Source organism: Sciurus carolinensis, chromosome 1, assembly GCF_902686445.1.
Source record: "Sciurus carolinensis chromosome 1, mSciCar1.2, whole genome shotgun sequence".
Classification (NCBI taxonomy): domain Eukaryota; kingdom Metazoa; phylum Chordata; class Mammalia; order Rodentia; family Sciuridae; genus Sciurus; species Sciurus carolinensis.
In genome coordinates, this window is record NC_062213.1 from 94,628,756 (window position 1) to 94,651,536 (window position 22,781).

Genomic DNA, 22,781 nt, shown 5'->3' on the forward strand with positions numbered 1-22,781 from the left:
TTGAACCTGAGGCAGGAGGATCACAAGTTTGAGGTCAGTCTCAGCAATTTAGCAAGACCCTCAGCAACTTAATGAGACTCTGTCTCAAAATAAAAAAACAAAAGGACTGGGGCTTTAGCTCAGTGGTGAAGTATCCCTGGATTCAATCTCCAGTACCAAGAAAAAAAAAGAAAGAAAGAAAGAAAGAAAAAAGAAAAGAAAGCAAGCAGGAAGGAAAGAAGTTGAATGAGATAGGGGAATGGCAGAGGCAGGGGCAGAGAGCTGGCAGGTCTGGGGGAGGGATTCTGTGTGGGGATGGGGCTGCTACTGGGTGTGCCCCTTTTCTATTTTCTGGCTCACTTAGATAAGAACAGCAATTTTGTCATTCTCTCCTCCCTGTCCACGGTTCTGGCAGCCCTAGGTCCACGCTTTGGAAGCATGTCAATCCAGGAGAACATTCCACCCCAGCAACTTTGGTCATGGATCTCTCAGTCCCAAAAAGACTTAGCAAAGTCTGTCCTAATCGGGGCTCCAGGAGGTAAGAAGGGGAATGGAAATCACTGAACAGAAGGGAAAACAAGGGTGGAAATCTGGAATGGGAGTTGGAGGAATTCGGGGACTATCCATGTTTATCAGAGGTCCTCCGTATTAAATTACTGACATTGGTTTGGGCCTCTTGTCAAGGCCCTGAAGACTGGCCAGAAGGGAGCCTGCAACATGGGAATTATGGGGCAGTCCCATGGTTCCTGGACTCTGGTCCCTAGCTTCCATTGGCAGGAAAGACTCTGGTGACACTTTAACCAATACTCAGCCCAGCTGGGCCTCGTGCCTCTGATAGCGCTACAACGTGAAGCAGAACTACAGAGACGGGGAAGGGTACAGTAGCATGGAAGGTGCGTCTGGACATGGGGCTCCTCTGGGCTGGGCAGGATCAAGCTACAGGGCCCCAAACCTGGGCCTAGAGCAGCACTGAGTGGACTGAAGGAACTCAGTAGGGGTAGGGAAGCCAGTCAATTGCCAGGGGTTTTAAGGAAGTAAACAGGGACCTTAGGAGACAGAACTGGGTGATACTAAGACTGGATAATGAGGTGCCCCTGGGAACCAGACATCAGGGGAGGCTGAGACTGAGGAAAGTCAGCAGCTGAGGAGCAAGCAGTTTGGGGTTATAAGGGATCAGTACAGCTGAGTGATAAGAACTTGAGACTAGCTGGGCATAGTGTTGATGACTGTAATCCCAGCAACTCAGGAGACTGAGGCAAGAGGATGGCAAGTTTGGGGCCAGACTGGGCCTCAAAAAAAGAACTTGAGTTTAGAATTAGTCTTACAGTTAGACCTAAATTTGAACGCTCTTTCTGTTACTTAGAAGTTATCTGATCTTGGGCACTTTATTTCATCTTTCTCAGACCTTGTTTCCTTATCTGTAAAATTGGGATAATTATAGAATGTTTAATAATACCTGTTTATGGAACTGCTGGGAGTAAATAAGATAATGTATGTGTGAAGGGCTCCACACAAAACTGGAGACCTGAGGAAAGGAGGACAGGGCATGCTGAGATGAAGTGTGGGGAGGAAAGGCAGGCACATGAACCTACTCAGCCCCTTTCTACTACAGGGCCTGCGGGGTATCTGCGGCGTGCCAGTGTGGCCCAGCTGACCCAGGAGCTGGGCACTGCCTTCTTCCAGAAGCAGCAGCTGTCAGCCGCTATGGCAGACACCTTCCTGGAACATCTCTGCCTGCTGGATATTGACTCCGAGCCTGTGGCCGCTCGCAGCACCAGCATCATCGCCACCATTGGTAAGACCCATGTTCAGAAAATGGTGTGTCTCAAGGTACTTCTTCAACTTTCTCCTCCTTTGAGACTTCTCCATTTTTGACACAGTCATTCGTTCAACAAGTGTTTGATGCTGGGTGTGATAGTGCACGTCTGTAATCCCAGCAACTCCCAAGGCTGAAGCAGGAGGATCATAAGTTTGAGTCCAACCTCAGCAATTTAGCAAGACCTTATCTCAAAATAAAATATAGGAACTGGGGAGATAGCTCAGTCGGTAGAGTGCTTGCCTTGCAAGCACAAGGCCCTGGGTTCGATCCCCAGCACCGCAAAAAAAAATTAATAAATAAAATAAAATAAAATATAAAAAGGGCTGGGGGTATGGCTCAGTGGAAAATTATCCTTGGGTTCAATCTCCAGTACAAAAAAAAAAAAAAAATTTAAATGGGCAAGGGATGTGTTGTGCCCAGATCATGAATCCCCAAAGACTACCAGGGAGCCATCTCCGATGCAAAAGCAAAAGGGTCTTTATTGCATGCTCTCACAGCATTCACTGATGCAGCAGGTACTGGCTGAGAGTCCCGGGTCTTGATTCAGTGGGATTTTATGAGCTCCACAGTAGAGCGGGAAATTTGAACAAAGCAGAGTACACAATTGGCTGATCTTTCAGCATGTGTGATTTGGCATGTTTCCATTGGTTTAGGGTACCCAGGTCTTAACATTTTGACTTATATGGTTTGGAATGCTAGGCATCAACTTGTTAGCCTCCGATTGGTTGTTTGCCAAAGGCCAGTCCTAATCTAGTAGCCTTCCTGGAATCTTTCATGCCCTCTATGCAGCCTGTCAAGGCCGGGGTTTAGTTCCCTTTTCAGGATGTAGCTCAGTAGACAGTATGCATGAGGCCCTGGTTTCCATCCTCTGTTCCACCAAGAAATAAAATAAAAACTAAAAATAAGCAAATAGGGCTGGGGTTGTGACTCAGTGATAGAGTACTTGCCTAACATGTGTGAGGCACTGGGTTCAATTCTCAGCACCATATATAAATAAATAAAATAAAGGTCCATTGACAACTAAAATACACACACACACACACACACACACACACACACATATAAACAATTTAAAACTTTAAAAAATAAGTAAATAATTAGTGGGTTAGAAACTGATAAGTACTGTAGAAAAATGGAGTGTAGTAAGGGGCAACAGGGGTGTAAGAGTGGGAGGCAGGGTCTAGTCCTGATTCAGGAAGTCAGGGCAGCCATCATGAAGAAAAGGAGACTGAAACAAAGACCTGGAGGTGGGAGAATTAGCCCTGCTGAGAGCTCCGGAAGAGAGTTCCAGGCAAAGGGAATTGTCAGTGCCAAAGTCCTAAGAAAGCCGGAATAGCTAAAAACCATTAAGGGGCAAAGGCAGCAGATATGAAGAGACTGAGGGCAGGGATGGATCAAGTGGAGCTTTGTAGGCCATTTTCAGAATTTGAGTTGAGTTTTCCTCCAGATGAAACGGAAGACTTGCAGGGTCTTGCGCGGGGGGGGGGGGGTGTGACAAGTTTTTACTTATATTTTAGCAGAACCACCCAAGCTGCTAGATTGAAAATAGATTGGGGGTGGGGTGGGACCGGGCAAGGATAGAGCAAGGATAGAGCTGTTCCCGCAGTACTTCCGGCTCAGCCCAGGTGGTGGCAGTGGAGGTGGCCAGAAGCAGTCAGATTCTGAATGTATTTTAAAGGTACAGAAGACAAGATTTCCTTATGGATCAATTAAATGGATACAGTGGGGGTTGGGGAGAAAGAAGTCAAGGCTGACTACAAGATTTATTAATTTATTTCTTTTGTTTTGGTTTTCCAGTCCTAGGGATTGAAACCAGGGGTACCCAACCACTGAACTACATCCCAAGCCCTTTTTATTTTATTTTTTTAATTTTGAGATAGGGTCTCACTAAGTTGCTAAAGCCGGCCTCAAATTTGCGATCCTCCTGTTGCAGGAGCCCCCTGCCAGTAGCTGATGTTACAGGCACATAAATCCACACCCAGTTGACTGCAAGGTTTTGGGCCTGAGGAACTAGCAGTCAGCAGGAAAGACTAGTGGGAAGGTTAGGGTTGTGTTGAGTTTGAGGTGCATTAAACATTCAAGGGGCCTGGTGCAGTGGCATATGCCTATTATCCCAGGTGCGGAGGCTGAGGCAGGAGGAGTGCAAGTTCAAGACCAGCTTCAAAAACTTAGTGAGGCGCTAGGCAATTTAGCGAGACCCTTTCTCAAAATAAAAGATAAATACATTTAAAAAGAAAGAAAGAAAGAGAAAAGAAAAGAGGTCTGGGGATGTAGTTCAGCAGCAAAGTACACCTGGGTTCAATTCCTAGTACAAAAAATGAAAGCAAAAGTAACCGAAATGGTGAGAGATCTCGACGGATCTGCAAGGCTTTCTTTATTAAGCTGTGGAAAGGCACATTTTCAGGGGAGAAAATGTAACTGGTACAAGAGGGGTCTGATTTTTATTGGGTTTAAGTGAGAGTTAATCTTAGCAAAATGTTTAGTGTGACTTAATCATTAGAGACTTAATTATAGCAGAATGTGTCAGTTGGACAGTCAGGGATATAGTTGTAGAGTAGGAAATTGTGAAAGTCCAGGGCCCATTGTTTTCCTTCTCTCCCTGGGACTCATTGTCCTTCTTTCTCCCTGGGGGTTATTATTTCCCTTTTACCCTGGGGGTTGTTGTTTTCCATGGCCTTCAAAAAAATAAATAAATAAATCCAAGGGTGATACAGAGTAGGCAGTCAATCCAATATACAACTCGAGGTTTAGGAGCAAGGTCTACAATGGCGATATAAATTTGGAAGTTGTCTGCCTACAGATGGGCCTGAGATTACCAAAGAATGAAGGGAAAATGATAGAGACAATGGCTGGGAATGTAGCTTAATGGTACAGTGCATGCTTAACATGTTCAAGGACCAGCAAAAAATAAAATAAAAAAATAAAATGACAGAGATGAAGCCAGGCAAGGTGGCACACACCTGTAACCCCAGCTATTTGGAGGCTGAGGCACGAGGATCATAAATTCAGCTCAAAGACAACTTAACAAAACCTGGTTTCAAAATACTAAATAGTAAGGGGGCTGGTGATGCAGCTCAATGGCAAATCACTTGCTTAGGGCCTAGGGTTCAATGCCTAGCACTGCTAAACAAAACAAAACAAAACAAAACAGTCTGAGGATGTAGCTCAGTACCTGGAAAAGAAAAAAAAAAAAAAAAAAAAAAGACAGGAGAACAGGTCATCTACTATTAAGGTAAGGAATGAGGAAAAAAGATTGAGAAGGAGCCAGTGAGGTAGGGGTAAACCAAGAAACATGGTGTCCTAGAGGTCAAGTGAAGAAGGTGTCTCAAGAAGGTGTGTGGTGCACACCTGTAATGCCAACAACTCAGGAGGCTGAGGCAGGAGGTTCGAAAGTTCTAGGCACATCTCAGCAATTTAGCAAGCCTCTGTCTCAAAATTAAAAAAGAAAGAACTGGACATGTAACTCAGTGGTAAAGCAGCCCTGGGTTCTATCCCCAGCATTGAAAAAAAAGACAGAAAGAAAGAAGGAAATAAAGAGAAAGAAAGAAAGAAAGAAAGGGAAAGAAAGAAAGAAGGAAGGAAGGAAGGAAGGAAGGGAGGGAGGGAGGGAGGGAGGGAAAGAAAGAAAAAGAAAGAAAGAGAGAGAGAGAGAAAGAAAAACAAAAAAAGCAGATGTAGTGCTGGGAACATGGCTCAGTGTGGTAGAGTACTTGCCTAATATGCACAAGGCCCTGTGTTTGATCCCTGGCACTGCCCTTTTTGTGTTTTATTTATAGACAGGGTCTCACTGAATTGCTGAGGGCCTTGCTAAATTACTGAGGCTGGCTTTGAACTAGCAAAATTGTCTCAGCCTCCCAAGTTACTGGGATTGCAGATGTGTACCACTGTAACCAGTCACTAAATAAATCTTTATAAAGGAAAATGTAAGTCAAATGTTTCTGATGGGTCAGGTGGGTGAGGACTGAGAATTGATCATCACATTTAACAACACAGAGGTTCTTGGTGACCTTGGTGACTGACCAGATGCAGTGGAGAGATGGGGACCAACACCTGAAGGGAGTAGGTTCCAGGAAGAACAGGGGAAGGGAATTGGAGGAAACAGGTATAGAGATAACTCTTGCAATGAGTTTTGAGTTTTGCTATAAAGGAGAACAAAAAAATAGGATTGTAGTGGGGAACCTGTGATTGAGAAAACTTTTTTTTTTTTTTGTACCGGGGATTGAACCCACAGGCGCTTAACCACTGAACCACATCCCCAGCCCTTTTTTGTATTTTATTTAGAGACAGGGTCTCACTAAGTTGCTTAGGGCTTCTCTAAGTTGCTGAACCTGGCTTTGAAATTGTGATCCTCCTGCCTCAGGCTCCCAAGCTTTCAGGATAAAATGCCTGTGCTACCCCCACCGGCAGGATAACTTTTTTTTTTTTTTTTTTTCTTTTTTGCAGTGCTGGGGATTGAACCCAGGGCCTTGTGCTTACAAGGCAAGCATTCTACCAACTGAGCTATATCTCCAGCCCCAAGATAACTTTTTAAATGATGAAAATTAACAGCAGGTTTACAAGCTGATGGGAATGATCCAGTAAAAATTAAAGGATTGATGACATAGAGAATGAGAGAATGGCTGAACTGTGTCCTTAGGCAGGTGAGAAAATGAAGACCTAGTACACAAGTCAAAAAATTGGCTTTGGATAGGAGAGGTTAGCCAACCTGGTCTCTGCCCTGCAGAGTAGGAATGAGCTAGTACTCAGACCTGTCAATGAGGCCTCTCAGCTTTAAAGTCTCATTCCTACCCGCCTCCAACCCTGTGGTAACCCCCACACTACAGAATTTAGGTCACTTACCAACATCTTTACTTAGGGCCTGGCTGAGGTTACCTTTCTCTAAGAATCACACAGCACTGCTTCCCCAAAGGGACTGCAGAAAGAAAAAGAGTTTGTAACCTGTGTGCAGGGGTTACATTAAGGAATAAAGGTCAGGTAACTGGACTCCAGGAGGAGGGTGGTGACGGACTTGCCAGGTTTGGGGAAAAGTAGTCTGAGCGGGATCTCTGGTTCCAGGGCCTGCCTCTCGCTCCGTGGAGCGCCTCAAGGAGATGATCAAGGCCGGGATGAACATTGCAAGACTCAACTTCTCCCACGGCACCCATGAGGTTGCGGGGAGTGAAGGGGGTTGAGGGCGGGGTTGGAGGATGCCCCAAGTCCTAGCCACCTTCCCTGAAAATCTTGCTTCCTCTTCCTCTCCAGTACCACGCCGAGTCCATCGTTAACATTCGAGAGGCAGTGGAGAGCTTTGCAACTTCCCCGCTCAGCTACCGGCCGGTGGCCATCGCTCTGGACACCAAGGGACCGGAGATACGTACTGGAATCCTGCAGGGGGTGAGCCGCAGGGCTGGGACCCACCGGGTCTAAGGTGGAGAACCGACCCCAGAGCGCGGAGGGAATTGGGCGGGGCCAGGGTGGAGCCCGGGAGACCGGTCTGGGACAATGTGCGTACAGGACTTAGGTCTGTTCTGGCTCTGCCCCTAGGGTCCGGAATGCGAAGTGGAGATCGTGAAGGGCTCCGAAGTGCTAGTGACTGTGGACCCGGCGTTCCGGACGCGGGGGGACGCGAACACCGTGTGGGTGGACTACCCCAATATCATCCGGGTCGTGCCGGTGGGGGGCCGCATCTTCATTGACGATGGACTCATCTCCCTAGTGGTCCGGAAAATCGGTGCGGACTCTCCTCCCGCCCTGACCACGCCCAAACGCTGGGCACATTCTTTTCCCTTTGGTTCCCCCATTCACCCTTAGACCGACACCTTCCCCTGGCCATGTGTCCTTCCCCAACCTTCCCAGGAGTCCTCAACCTCCAGATTTCTGCTTTCACCCTGGGTTTGAGCTGGACTTGAGGGTTGGTTATTTCTTGCACAGGCGTCCACCAACTGCCTGTTTGGCGCAGAAGCCCAGAACAAGGGCGGGGAAATAAGTAGGACAAGGTTCCTGATCTCTTGAGGCTCCAAGCCTACTGTCCCCTCTGTGGTTACTGTGTCCCAGTCACCGTCCTCACAGACGCTGGTTCTCTGCATGCCCCCAGGCCCAGAGGGACTAGTAACCGAAGTGGAGAACGGTGGCGTCCTAGGCAGCAGAAAGGGCGTAAACTTGCCGGGTGCAGAGGTTGACCTGCCTGGGCTGTCCGAGCAAGATGTCTGGGACCTCCGCTTCGGGGTGGAGCATGGAGTGGACATCATCTTTGCCTCCTTTGTACGGAAAGCTAGCGATGTGACTGCAGTCCGGGCTGCTCTGGGACCAGAAGGACAGAGCATCAAAATCATCAGCAAAATCGAGAACCATGAAGGCGTGAAGAAGTGAGGCTTGGTCTTTGTTCCCATTAGGCACTATTAGCACTCCCCACCACTACTCTTCTGCCTACTTCTCCATGGCATCTCCAGGCTCTGCTCCAGCCCTAATTCCTCCAACCACCCAGGTTTGATGAAATCCTAGAAGCGAGCGATGGTATCATGGTGGCACGGGGAGACCTGGGCATCGAAATCCCAGCTGAAAAGGTTTTCCTGGCTCAGAAGATGATGATTGGGCGTTGCAACTTGGCAGGCAAGCCTGTTGTCTGCGCCACTCAGGTCTGGAGTGATCCTTGGGGCTGGGACGCTTTGTGGTCTTGGGGTCACTGAGGGTGAATAGCCACACCTTAGGTCTACAGCACACTTTGCTGTCCAGTGTTTGATCCTCAATTATTGAAGTTTGGTCGAGACATTGTGACCCTCCTTTTCAGTTGAGGAAACTGAACTGCCAAGGTCATACAGCTTGTGACTGTGATCCTGACTTTCAGAGAATTCTGGGAGTTTAAGTGTCAGAGTAGTATCTTGGGCAAGGACCCCAATGAGAGTGTGCTCCATACCACTGACGTTCATGGTGTCCCCCAGATGCTGGAGAGCATGATCACTAAGCCCCGGCCAACAAGGGCAGAGACCAGCGATGTGGCCAATGCTGTACTGGATGGGGCAGACTGCATAATGCTGTCAGGGGAGACCGCCAAGGGCCGCTTCCCTGTGGAGGCTGTAAAGATGCAACATGCGGTAGGAGCTCAGAATGAAAAGCAAATGGGCCAGGGACCCAAACTCTTTTTGTACCCCAGAGCCCCTTGCCAGCCTGACCTTCTGGTACCTGCAGATTGCTCGGGAGGCAGAGGCCGCAGTGTACCACCGGCAGTTGTTTGAGGAGCTACGCAGGGCAGCGCCACTGAGCCGTGACCCCACTGAGGTCACTGCCATTGGTGCTGTGGAGGCTGCTTTCAAGTGCTGTGCTGCTGCCATCATTGTTCTGACCACTACTGGCCGGTAAGAAGGGACACTGGGAAGTTCAGATTGGGCTTTGGGTTAAGGGTAGGCTGGAATGGGCCATGGACCTGGGTGTTATCTGGTCACCAGGGATGAAGACCAGTACTCCAGGGCAAGAAGAGAGGTAGCTATGAGGACTAGAGGCCAGGTGAGGGAGAGCTTGGAGTGCACAAGTACTCACATCATCTAGTTCCAGGGGACTGAAAGGAGACAGTGGCATCATTTGGCATGTTGGCTTCCGGGCATTTGGGTTCCTAGGTCTCAGGGGCAAGTTCATTTAGCCAGGAGAGTCTTACAATTCTAAGGTGTTGCAGATGGGCCAGTGAGTCTGAGTTCAAGTCTTTGCTATGAAACTTAGCAATGAGACAGACCTTGGATAACTCACCTGGACTCTATAACCCTGTTCTGTACCCTCAGGTCTTTGTAAGTTAGCCACTGTTTCTCATGGAGTTTTGAGGATTAACAAGGCACATTAAGTAGTATATATAAATTAAGTACTATATAAATGTACACTCTCCAAATGGCTTTGTTTGTTTGTTTTTTTCCCAAGGTACCAGGGATTGAACTCAGGGGCACTTGACCACTGAGCCACATCTGTAGCCCTATTTTGTATTTGATTTAGAGACAGGGTCTCACTGAGTTGCTTAGTGCCTCATTCTTGCTGAGGCTGGCTTTGAACTCACCATCTTCCTCAAGCTGCTGAGGTGTGTGCCACTGCGCCCGGCAGATTTAAGCTTTTAAAGAGGTTTCTCCTTATTATATAATTTGGTATATTTCTATTGTGTGGTAGAAAAGGCAGGTACTCTTATTTTACAGACAAGAAAATTAAGGCCCAGAGAAGTATGATGACTTCCCCAGGGTTGCACAGCTTCCTGGTGACACCTAGAACCACAATTCAAGCTCTGGCTTCCTGCTTCAACACCCTCTTGCTCTTCTTCAGATCGGCCCAGCTTCTGTCTCGGTATCGACCTCGAGCCCCAGTCATTGCTGTCACCCGCTCTGCCCAGGCTGCCCGCCAGGTCAACCTATGCCGAGGAGTTTTCCCCTTGCTCTATCGTGAACCTCCAGAGGCTATCTGGGCAGATGATGTGGATCGCCGGGTCCAATTTGGCATTCAAAGTGGTGAGACTCCTAGACATCCCTCCCTTCCCTCCCTTGGCATTTGTATTAGGAGTCCCCAACCTGGCTTCCCACACCACTCAAAAAAGCCTTACCCCTCTCCTTTGATTCCAGATTTTCCCTATAAGAGTCACTAAGACAGAAGTAGCTTGGATTCTGGGGGTGGGAGTTAAGCTGAGAGAGAGGGCGGAGCCATCCCTAAGTCACCCCAGCTGCTGTCTGTGCCAGGTGGCTAGAGCCCAGTATGACATAGAAGCAAGAGGAGAGAGGAGAAAACTGAACAGCTGGAATGAAAATCAAATTGACAATTGTCATATGATCTTACCTGACCTCTTTTTACAAGTGGACAGCCTTGCTACTTAGCAACCACGCATCCACTTCCTCACCACTGACACACTACAGCTTTAATATACTGCAGTGGTTACATTCCCTGCAGTGCCACCAGTTCACTTCAGGTTGGTCATTTCCCACAGGGTAGCCTCGAAGGTGTTTGCGGGTGGTAGCTGATTCTTATTACTGGGCTGGTCTGGGTCACTCAATGACTATCATCTTCTTTCCCTCCCCCAGGAAAACTCCGTGGCTTTCTCCGTATTGGGGATCTGGTGATTGTGGTGACAGGCTGGCGACCTGGCTCTGGCTATACCAACATCATGCGAGTGCTGAGCATATCCTAAGATGCCCCTTCCCGCTCTGATCCAGTCCAACCCTTCCTCCCCACACTGTTCCCTCCAACACACAGTCCCCCACCGCCCCATTTCTAAGTCTCTCTACTCCCATGTCCCTATCCTAGACCATATCTGCCATCTAGCCCTGTGTAGGGTTCCCCTCCCCCTCTGCATTTCACACAGGCCTTGAAAATCTGTGTCCAATTATCCACTGGCCACCCAGCAGCACCAATTGTATATTCCCCACATCCAATCCGCTCAGCCAGACTCTAAGATGCCCTGAGCCTTTAATCCCAGCTTGGCTGCTTAATTCTTTTCTTTCAGGTTTCTCATCCCTGGGGTTGGGGAGCAGAGACAGGTGATCCTGTCTAGTCTCCACTGAACCACTATTTTAAAACATTGCATACCATGCAGTATGATGTTCTGTGTGGCCCTCATGATCACCAGAGCATCTCCTGAGAAGAGTGACACCTCCCCCTGATAGTCTCAAGCCAGGGCAGGCTATCCCTTCATGGTGACTGACAGTCACATCAGGGGGCCACACTTTGGGGGAAGCTGAGGAGAATCAAGAGCCAGGCAAGTTGATCTTATCACTGACTTTACAGTCTTGGGACTGAGCTTGCAGACTGGCTCCCCCTGGCTGCTCTCATGGCTACCTCATTGCTTTGCTGGGCCACAAGCCCCCTCCTGCACCCAGAAATTCCTTCACACCCACTTTGTTCCCACACACAAACCAAGAGCCAAAATGAGTGTCTCTATTTTCTTTTAAACCCAGCTATTTGGGAGCAATTATAAAACTTCTCCCACACACCAAGAACCCCAGAACTCCCCACCCAGAAGATTTTGGGTCCTGGCCCCACATTCTTTGATACTGCACAGTAGGAGAGGGGACAGAGTGGGTGGGTAAGGGATTACTCTTGTCCCTGAGAAGGTAGAGGGGCAGGCTGGCTGCCCTTCCCCAGGCTTGGATACCTTGGATCCCTCCTTACTCCTGCACCAACAGCAGACTCAGAAGAGAAAAAAAAACCAAAGATAAAAATAGTCCTCCTCCCCATCTTGGGTGGGCTCCTCCTGCCCTTACCTAAGTAGGGAGGGGGTTTGATATTGCTGATGGCACTGCATAAGGACCATAAGAGTTGGTGTGGAGGAATCCTGCCTCCTCCTGCTCCTCCCATCTCCCTCCCAGGTGGTGGGGAAGGACAGATAAAGGATTAAATGAATTGATAAGTCAAATTAGTAAATGAATAAATAAAATTAATAAATGAGTAAGACAAATATAAAAGGAAAGAAGAGATCAATATAAGGATTCAGATACTTGCCCTCTACCCAGGTGGGATCTAGGCTAGTACAGTAAGGAGGTGTGAATTATCCCTTAGCCTTAAGGGGGATATACCACTGGGGCAGGAGGCACAGGGAAGAGGCAGCTCCCAGTTTACAAAAACAGTTCTACCACATAGACAGAGACTGCAGGGAACTGGGTAGATGTGTGTTCCCACTTGGCATTGTCTGGGTGGGTCCATAGGTGGCAGTAAGAGGGCAAAGGTAGATGCCCACAGTCAGGATTCAAGACATTTGTTGGCAGCAATGAGGGCACAAGTAATTGACAGTGCCCAGCTATGCTAAGGGGACAAGAAGATAACCACATGGGGCAGAACCTGCAGGGTCATTGGCAGAGAAACAGAGACATCTAATTACTTGGCAGTGATGATCATGGCAAGTACTTGTGCTTAATAAAGGTGGGGTCATGGGTCCAGGCCTGCACCTGGCAGGACCCTGGCCAGGGAATGCCCTTGTCAAAGGGCTTTGGGTCACTTCTACTTGGCAGTGGAGACATACAGAGCCTGGCACGGTGCCTTGAGCATGGTAGGCACTCAGTACATAGGGACAAATAGTGAATGGATTAGGATGTTAGACAGGCTGCGGCTGCTTGAGCTGAGGATACAGAGAACATGTTCATGGTGGTAAGGGCAGACATTTCCATAGGGCAGTGTTTCAGGTTCCCTCGGCCTTTCCCCGAGAGGCATCTGTCATTGGGCACACACTCTTGCACCCCAATAGCTAAGGCCTGTGTAACCAAAGGTTTCACATGTTGGCAGAGAGCTGGGGGCCCCGGGGGGTGGCTGGCTCAGGCACTGGTGGCCTGGGAGGCTGGGCTGTCCCTGGAGGCTTGGCCAGGAGCCCTGAGGGGGGCAGCCGCTCACTTCCAGAGCTCTTCCGCCCAGGAGAGCCATCACCTGTTGCCCGCTGAGGCAAAGATGGTTGGGAGGCTGAGAGTGGGCGGCCCCGAGGTCCTAACCGCCGGCTACCTCCTCCTGGTGGAGGGCCTAGCAGGGAAACCTGGGAGCGCCCTGCCCTGGATAGACTGGCATGGAGGGTTCGAACTGGTGGGGCAGGCAAGCGGGAAGTGGATGCCCATGGTCCCCGAGCCAGCAGAGGACCACCTCGGACAGGTACCAGTGGGGAGGCTGGGGAGCCTGCTGAGAGTCGAGCAGAACGAGCAAGGAGGGTGGCTGGAGAATCAGGAGAGAGGGGCAGAGGGCCCCGCTGGTGAGTCAGGGCAATGGCCACATTGGAGGTCACAGCAGCTGCCTGTAGAGGGGCATGCACAAGTGGCTCCCACAGCACTGGCTTTCCACTAAGCCGAGCTCCAGTGCCTGGAGCCAGGCCCCGAACACCCCGAGCCATGTCCCTGTCGTGTTGCACCAAATGCTGCTCCATGATACCACCACTGCTGCCTGGACTTGGCTCAGAGCGCTTCCGTTGCAGTATGGAATTCTTCTTGCCTAGAAGTTGTCCCAGAAGTGTGGAGTTAATAATAGAGAAGGAATCCAAGATGGAGGTTGGATGCCAAAGAATGTGAAGGTACCAGATGTCAGTCAAGGGATGGGGGTGGAGTTGAGTTTAGGGGATGAAAACCAGGAGTGGATGGGGTTGGAAGAAGAGGTTGTGAATCAGAGTTGGTGAGGTTCAACAACTGCTCTCAGGGGCCTCCTCAGGGCATGGAGCCTTGGGGATGTTTCCAGGGGTAGGAAACATTGAGGGATAAGGACAATGATCCGCAGTATTGAAAGGCATGTTGGGGGCATTTGCTGGGAATTGGGTGAGTTGGGTGTGGCACTGAAGTACTAGAGACTGTTTCTTGCTATCGAGATGGGGTTAGACATAGCTGGGATCCAGGGTAGACTGATCTCACCTATGCGGCGTAGCCGATCCATGGCCACTGTCTCGAAAGCCCGGCGCATCATAGGGAACTCCTCGAGCACTGCGTTGAAATGGTCCACACTGAGTGAGTAGAGGCGGCAGTAGGTGTCAGCCCGTACACTGGCTGTGCGCCGGCCCCGGGTCAGCAGGCAGATCTCTGCAGAAGTTGGAAGGAGGCTTAGAACCCATTTCCAGAGCTCTCTCTCACTGGGCCTGCACCAGCTGACCCAGAAGTCTCAGGTTCCTCCCTAGATTTGGAAGAAATTAAAGCTTTTCCTCTACCCTAGGGTCCCTAAATGTTCCAAGCATTGTCTCTCTCCAGAACCCCAAACAAATTTCTGAATGACTGCTTCCTGTCTTTCTCACTTCTTCTCCCCCCCCCCTTTTTTTTTTTTTTGGCAGTACTAGGGATGAAACCAGAGGTGCTCTCTACCAGAGTTACAGTCCCTTGCCCACACCACCTTTTTTTTTTTTTTTAATTCTGAGACAGGGTCTTGCTAAATTGCCCAGGTTGTCTTTGAACTTGCAATCCTCCCACCCTAGCCTGGGTAGTTGAGATTACAGGCATACACTACCATGCCTGGCTACTCTCTCCACATCAAAGCTGACAAACAGGCAGATCTTGCTGGCCTCCTATTTTAACTCTCAGACCCAGCCTGGCTGCTCTATCCCAGGAGCAGACCTTGGGCAACTCACTCCTCCTACCCCTTGAATAAACACTGAGGGTTACCTCGGAGGATAAAAATAATACCAAAGGAGTCAAAGTGTAACATGATGGGGATGCTGGAGGATGGTGGGTATTTTGAGGGCTGAAAAGTTATGTGAGTCTCAAGTCACTTTGGGAAGCTGGCAGAACTTCCCTGACTGCCACAGGCTAGGTCCCTGAATCATAACACCAGTGCAGCTCCACAAAGTTCAAATGCCTGGGACAGCTCTGCTTCATTCCTATTTTTCCATTAACTCATAGGATCATTGGATTTCACTGGCTGAGAGTCTTAAAAGTTCCTCTGTCTCAAAATTTGTGACCTACCTACATGCATTGGAAACTCCTGATAAGTTTTTAAAAAGTATAGCCCCACCCCCCAGGTCCCAAGCCTAGAGATTCTCACTGAGTATGCTAGGAAGGGACTGGAGCTCTGATTGTGCAGAGCATTTGCCCTCTCCCCAGTGTTTGCAGTCCACCCTTCACCCTCCTTGAGGTCTGCTAACCCCCAAAGTAGGATCCATCAGTGAGGCGGGTGTCCCGGGCGCCACGTGCCAGCACACTGAGCAGCCCATGCTGGATGAAGTACATCTTCCTGCCCACGGAGCCCTCACGCACCACAAGGTCCCCTGGCTGGAAGACCTCAAAGCGTAGCTTGGTGAGCACCGCAGTGACGAAGCTGGGGTCGGCATGGGCGAACAGTGGCATGTGGGCCACCAGACCTCGGCAGGTGAAGTTAATGATCTCCTGGGCAGAGGAGGGATCTGTCAGGTAGGCTTGTACTCCCTGCCCTGAGATGCCTCTGCTGAGCTGTCTCCAGAAACTCCACCCTGGGGTCAAGATCTGCCATAGGATGGGGATGCTACAGTGGGCTTGGGACCATCCTTAAGCTCCTGTCTTCAGAGCCTTTCCATGGGCCCTGGTGGAACCATCTCCCCCAAACAGAAGTCCCTATAATCCCACCCATGTATACATCACCCCCATAAGGCCTTCAAAAAAGACTAACTCTATAAGGCCCCCCACATACCTGATCTCCTATGGGGCTCTCTGCAGGCTTTACTCCCTATAAAAGTACCTACTGATCAGTACCTCCTACCCTGAGAAACAGCACCCCCAGAAACTCAGATCCTTGAAGAGCTACCTTCAAGGGCCCAGCCCAGCCCCACCTCCCGCAGAGGCTCGCTCAGCTCTCCCAGGATGCTCTCTTCATCGAACATCTTGCCCTGGTAGCGGTGCTCATAGTATTCATGGATGCGTTGCCGAGTGTCAGCTGGCAGCTTGTGGAAGGACATATACTGTTCCACCTGCTTATACTGGAGGGCCGACCCATGGCCAGCAGGAAGAGGATACAGAGAGACATAGGTGGGGGTGGAAGGTCACAGACATAGGTTAGAGTCAGGTGAAACATGGAGCCAGATGTGGATACACAGGACCACCAGATATATGGATAACAGTGGATACGGGGAAGACACATAGCATAGTCAAAGAAAAAAACCAGAAATGGGTAGAGGGGTGGGGGTCCAAGGACAGAAGTATGGGACAAATGGACATGGGGCAGGAAAGGACACAAGAGACCCAACAGGGCGTACATCAGAATAGGCTTTAAGTGGAGCTACCCAGTCTCCAGCACCTCTCCACACCCACCCCTTCCCTCTCCTATCCCTGCTGACCTTCTCCTGATACTGACGCCGGGAAGAGTCCAGGGACTGGATGAGGGCAGTGGCGTGACCGATGAACATGGCGTAGCACGTGGCGCCCACGATCATGCTGAGCATGGTGAGCCAGACGTCGGGCATGCCTACGGGTGCCTGCTGCCCATAGCCAATGCACAGCATGTGGCTCATGGCCTTGAACAGGGCATGGGAATACTGGCGGCCCCATGAGTGGTTCTGGTGGGCAGAGTACATTGCAGAACTAGGCATGGTCCCCTCAGAGCCTCATTCTCCACCTTCCTCTTTTTCTCTCTTTCAGTCCTTCTGCCTGCCTGCCCTTTCTACTTCAGACCTTCCTCCCAGGAGACCCTTGTTTGACTCTGGGGTCCCAAAGCAAAAAGGGTCTCTTTGAAGCTTGGGGGCCTGTTTCTGCCTAGGTTCTCTTCCTTGCCTGCTCCCTCCAACACACGAAAACTTCCTCTGGGTCTCTTCTCCTTCTCCTCCCTCTTTCCCCACCTCCTCCAGTCTTCTCTCTTGATTGTCTCCCACCTCCTGCTCCCTGTGGCCATCCCTGCTGCTCAGGGAGAAGAGCCCTCAGAAGGCCCATGAGCAGCAGAGCTGGGGGACTTCTCACCACCATGCGGTTGATGGAAACCCAGCAGTCAGGAGGGAAGTCCTGCAGCATGGGGACCAGGAACTGCAGACAGCCATCCCAGTGACAGAGCAGCAGCATCATCCCAATGAGGTTGAAGATTCGAACCACAGCACTGGCCAGGTCATAGGTCATGTGAAAGATCTGAGGAGTCCGAGGAGGGGCTGCTGTGGACAGGAACCCCTCCCTGCTGATCCTTCTCCAGTCCTAGCCTTGTGCATTCTCTTTGAACTTCTCCCTTGTCCCAGTCTCCCTGAATTTAAAAAAATGTGGCTATTATTTGTGTAGAGTTTTATAGCACACATATATAGCTCATATAAAAGTAGGTTGTGTTTTCTACTCTCATAGGTAGGAAAATTGAGGCCAATTATGTGCCCAGAATCACACAGTAAGTGTCCCAGTAGAGACTCAAACAGGTCTACTGCACAAGATGTCCAGGTGTGGCCTGAAAAAGAGGGCAGGCAGCATTTCACAATGTAATGTCCCCAGGCCATGTGTGTAAGGATTAATGCCATCTGCCATCTTCCCCTCCAACAACAGTAGTAATAACAATTGATTTACTAAGGACTTACTAGGTACCAGATGCCTAAGTGCTTTACATGTATCAAGTTCTTTAATCTTTACAACCACACCATAGGTATCTATATTAAATAATAAAACTGGGATCTGACCACAGGACATGAGGTTGCAGAGACCATACTCTGAACTAGTAATCTGCTGTCCTGAAGTTGCAGCTCCAGATTCCTCCCACCCATCTTCACCCTGGGATCAACTAACCCTAAAGTGTTTGTCTAGTTGCTGTGCTCCACCCTCCTGCCCCAACACTCTGCACTGCCCCCCACCCCAGGCTCATCCCCTGAATCCTTTTTCTATCCCTGATTCTCCCCCATCAACTTTGGAATGTTTGGAAACAACCATGGAAGCCTCACCATCTGCTTCACTTATAAAGTCACCAGGAGCCCCACCCATAGAGCCTTGCTTAAGGGCTCTGAAAGCCCCCCTGCCCACCTCCCTGCCCCACCTCCTCCCACTGGTGAATGTAGCGGATGAGGCGGGAGAGGCGGAGCAGCCGCAGCAAGCTGAGGATCTTGGTGAACCTAACGATGCGCAGGGCACGTGCTGTTTTGTAGACCTCAGCATCCAGCCGTGGCTCCAGCTCCACCACCAAGAAAATGTAATCCACCGGGATGGAAGATATGAGGTCAACCAGGAACCAGGTGCGGAGGTAGCGCGTACGTATGGCCCGCGGGGCCAGAAGGATCTCTGCACCTTCCTCTACCACGATGCCGGTGCGGAAGTTGAGTACCAGATCCAGCAGGAAGAAAGTATCTGAGAGGACATTGAAGACGATCCAGGGAGGAGAATTCTCCTCCTTGAAGAAGGTGATGCCCACGGGAAGTACGATGAGGTTCCCCACCATCAACAGCAGCATGATCAAGTCCCAATAAAACCTAAAGTGGGAGCAGGATGGGGAGTAAGACCACGATATTTCACCAACCACAGAAAATAATGTGACACCCCCCACCCAAAATGGGCAAGAATACGGGATAACAGAATAACCATTAATAGCAACTGGGAATGAAACTTGGAACGGCTATTTGGGAAAATTGTGCAGTATCATCTAGTAAAGTTAAACATTTGCATTCCCAGTAACCCAGCAATTCTATTCCTAGGTATATGTACACACTAGAGAGAAACAAGCACTCCAGCAATATATACAGGAATATTTATAACACAATTAAATTTGGGAACTACCCAAATGTTCATCACTAAAAAATGTAGATAATAAGACAAGTAGATAAATACTCTGTGTGATATGTGATATATCCATAGACTGAAATACTACATGGCTGTGAAATCACCCAACTACAGCTACATCTGCAGTATGGAGGAAGCTCACAAATTTAATATTGGGGGGGGGGGGAAGTGCAAGATACATAAGGATAATATGGGATAAATTCACTTACACAGAGTTTAAAAACAGTCAAAACTAAATTACATTCATTATTTCGGGATTCAGAAAGTGGTAAAGCTATTTTAAAAGTAAGAAAATGAGTACCATAAAACTCAGAATATGGCATTGGGGATGGTTCTGCAGTAGAGTGTGTGCTTAGCATGCTTGAGGTCCTGGATTCAATCCCCACCATCAATAAATACAAATGAATGAATGAATAAATAAATAAATAAAAAGAATTGTGGGTTTGGGAAAGAAATATGAGAACACTTCATGGGTACTTTCATATTTATGGGTTTGGGAAAGAGATACAAGAGTATTTCTGTGGTGCTGGCAATATGCAACCTCTTAACATAGATAGCTATTACATGACAGTTTGAAATATATATATATATATATATACATATAAAGTGATGATAAATATTTGTGTGTGTGTATATATGTATACATATCATCCCAACTATATGAGATCTGTCACTACTATTAATTATTCTAAAGGTTAAAAAAGAAACATAAAGTACTCCAATCTCACAGGGCTGTTGAAAAAATTTCCACTTAAACAATGGATGTGACAGTGCTATACAAGCACTAGCTGGTGTTATGACTCACCCACCCTTTATCCCCAGCTTTCTGAAAAGGTTGTTGCTTCTCCCATCTCCAGTTTTCTGCCCATTCCTAGTCTAGTACCCCACACTCTCCTCAGCCTTCCCCACTCCAGTCCTCCTCCCCAGCATAGTTGGACCTATGAATCCTGTTTCTCTGTGGGGATCTGCTCATTCATGTTCCAGGGTAGGTTGGTCTGTCCTGCCTCCCATTTGACTTGAGTGTTCCAGGAATGCCTCTCCTTAGTGCCTCCATAGAATCTTATAGGTCTGCACATAGAGGAACTTCATGGGAGATCCTAGACAGCAAGGCTTTTAGCTCTGCACTCCTTACTCTCTAACCTTCCTGTGCTCACAGGGACACTGACTGAGTCCAGGCAAGGTTTGGGCTAGGGAGAGCTATACTGCTGTGACAGATGCTGTGGAAAAAAGAGGTTGGGAGGGAGTTGGGAGAAACCTTCACTCACAGAAAATCACTGGATAATCTGAGGCACTCAATTACCTATGTTGGTTTTAATTCTAGGACACATCTAATCCCAGTATAAACCCATGGTACAGCGCCTTCTGACTCTGAAAAATCAATTCTCCCAGCCCCTGAAAGGTGCTTGTGGCGGGGTGTCCCAGTACAGGCCTCCAGGAAACCCCTACTCTGTGCTTTCGTTCAACAACAAACCCTTGGCCCCTCTTTCTCTCTCCTGGGCTGCTGAGGAGAAATTCTGTACTGTGAGATTCTGGGAGAGGGGAGGGAAAAAGGGTTTGCCTAGCCATAAGAGCATCTTCACAGCCTGACTCACAGGCGGTCACAAGCCCAGCGGGTGATGCAGTAAAAAGGATGGAAAGAAGCACAATCATAAGGGGGATATAGCTCCTGGGGATACATCTGAGGGTGGACTGGAGAAAGGAAGGGAGATCCATGGGGAACTAGAAAAGGTGCACTTGAGGGGTCAGAGTGAGGCAGTAAAGAGAGAAGTGGAAAGGACAATGGGAGGAAGAGGAACATTTAAGAAGTGTGCATGTCTGTGGATTCAAGATAATGTCTGGGTCTCCAATTGTGTTTCGAGCCTCTAGATTCATACTTCATCCATTCTGCTTCTTGGGTTCCCCAGTTTAGAAGCTTTGCACACATCTCCATCTCATTCAAAAGCAGTCCTTCATTTCCCCCAAGGACAGGGCTGCTCTCCTCCCCTAGCGACCTTGATATAGAGGTACAGTCTGATAGGAACTGTGAAACGGCCCCACCCCCACCTCCTTTCCTTCTTTCTGAGAGTCACCTGGGCAATGATGGTGGCTCTGCTTTGCTGCCTCAATTGCTCTGAGTATTCGCCTCGCCACACCCTGCGTTCAGCACCACGGACAGCGACCAAACTGACTGGCTGGACCCCTGCCCTATCCAGCATTCTTATTTTTCCTGTAGCCTGTCCTGCTGAACTAAGCAGGTGCTGGGGGTAGAGATACAGGAGGGGAGAGAGCGAAGCTCAGTTCTGCCTCAGGCTAACCCCAAGCCTTGGGATATGACATAATTTCCCAGATCCCCTCCAAACAGACAGGAGGAAGCAAGGGTTCCAAACTCGGGTAGTCCCTCCCTGTAGTCCCGATGGGGTCCCGGCTTCCTGAAATGGGAAATCCAGGTCTCTGGAGGTCCTCTGACGTGTGCTTGCCCCTCTGGCATCCCAGCCTGACAAGTCACCGAGGATCTCCAGCCGGGGATACCCTACCCAGGTATTCCCAGGTTATGTTGGGGGAGGTGACTCTCCTGCCCCACCCGGAGACCCCTGGGCCGGAAATGAAGTGACCCTAGAGGGTGGGGCGGGCCTCGACTCCGCGTCGCTGCCCGCGGGGGTGGGATCCGTAACTCCCACCCTCCCTGCGGGGCCCCCAATACCGGAAGTCGCTGTAGGGGTGGATGATCCAGGCCCCCGCTGACTTCACCCTCTCTTGCTCGATTTCCACTGCTTTGTGGCTGCCGAACACCCGAAGAGAGAACTTGTTGACCGTGGGCTGCAGTAGCGTCCCAAGCTGCCTCCTCTTAGGCTCGGGCGCTGACCCGGGGATCGGACCTGAGGCCCCGGTCGCTGGAGCGGGAGCAGCGGGAGGCGCCGCCTCTAGACCAGGGGTCGTCCCTTCACCGGCCCCCGCCGCTGGCCGCTGCTCCGCCTCCATGACGACCGCCCGCTTACACACTTGGCCTCATACACCCCGCTGCGGCCATTGGGAGGGACCCCCGACCCCTCAGGAGTAGGAGCCGGCGTAGCCCCGCTGGCTTGCAGCGGAGGCGTCTTAGGCTCGGAACGGCCGGCTCGCGGGGCGGAGGGGGTGTGTGCGACAGACTGGCGGGCGGGTTTGCGCTGCGCCCCCTGGCGAGGGCCGCGCGAAGACCTGGTCGAGCAGGCGGGGGTGCGACCAATGATGCCCGCGTCCTGGGGGGACTCAGAGGTGGGTGTGGCTTAGCAATCTGAAGGCGGCCCTCAAAGTGTCGGAGCCCAGGGCAGCGAAGCGTAACCTGAACCAAGGAGAGGGAGTGGCCTAAGAGTTGACGGGCTTTTAGCCACTGAGAGCCAGGGAGGTGGAGCCGCCTGCAAGTGGCGGGAAAACCGGTCGAGGGTTTTGTCGTTCGTAGGACTCGGGAAGGCGAAGGATTGGGGGCCAATGGAAGAACTGGGAAATGGGTTTTGAGATTCTTTTTTCCTATCCTCGCCCATGACCTCCAATCCTGATTTGTTTTCTCTCATCATTCTCCTTACGCTTATTCCTTCCTTCTGAGCTCCTCCAAGCTGATAACCCCTAGTACATTTCCTGATTCTGCCTACCTTCACCAAATGCAACTCCGCTCTTCTCTGGTCGCTGATACAAAGATGCGTTTAAAATTCTTAGCTATACTATAACACCAATGCTCATCTGTGCTCAAGGACAGATCGAAGAACAGGTACATCACAATGCTATGTGATGTTAAGTGCTATAAATTCCTAAATCTCTCAAATTCTTCCCTTCATCTCTCTCTCTCTCTACCCTCTCCTCCTCCTCCTCCTTCTCCTCCTCCCCTCCTCCTCCTCCTTCTTCTTCTTCTTCTTCTTCTTCTTCTTCTTCTTCTTCTTCTTCTTCTTCTT

General features: G+C 49.8%; 2 protein-coding genes across 2 annotated transcripts; one reads left to right on the forward strand and one right to left on the reverse strand.

Annotated features, from left to right (window-relative positions):
* The first annotated feature begins 803 nt into the window (after nucleotides 1-803).
* On the forward strand, nucleotides 804-11,990 carry Pklr (pyruvate kinase L/R). The gene is made up of 11 exons (XM_047521726.1): nucleotides 804-872; nucleotides 1,592-1,774; nucleotides 6,854-6,945; nucleotides 7,040-7,171; nucleotides 7,322-7,508; nucleotides 7,872-8,142; nucleotides 8,262-8,412; nucleotides 8,716-8,868; nucleotides 8,963-9,129; nucleotides 10,070-10,251; nucleotides 10,816-11,990. The coding sequence occupies exons 1-11, from the start codon at nucleotides 866-868 to the stop codon at nucleotides 10,920-10,922; spliced, it is 1,632 nt and encodes a 543-aa protein (XP_047377682.1). The 5' UTR covers nucleotides 804-865; the 3' UTR covers nucleotides 10,923-11,990.
* Hcn3 (hyperpolarization activated cyclic nucleotide gated potassium channel 3) lies at nucleotides 11,422-21,870 on the reverse strand. Its single transcript, XM_047521735.1, has 8 exons — nucleotides 21,560-21,870; nucleotides 18,143-18,572; nucleotides 17,104-17,265; nucleotides 16,488-16,706; nucleotides 15,984-16,130; nucleotides 15,324-15,564; nucleotides 14,107-14,271; nucleotides 11,422-13,696 (listed from the first exon to the last, which is right to left on the reverse strand). The coding sequence occupies exons 1-8, from the start codon at nucleotides 21,835-21,837 to the stop codon at nucleotides 12,996-12,998; spliced, it is 2,343 nt and encodes a 780-aa protein (XP_047377691.1). The 5' UTR covers nucleotides 21,838-21,870; the 3' UTR covers nucleotides 11,422-12,995.
* Nucleotides 21,871-22,781: the final 911 nt, after the last annotated feature.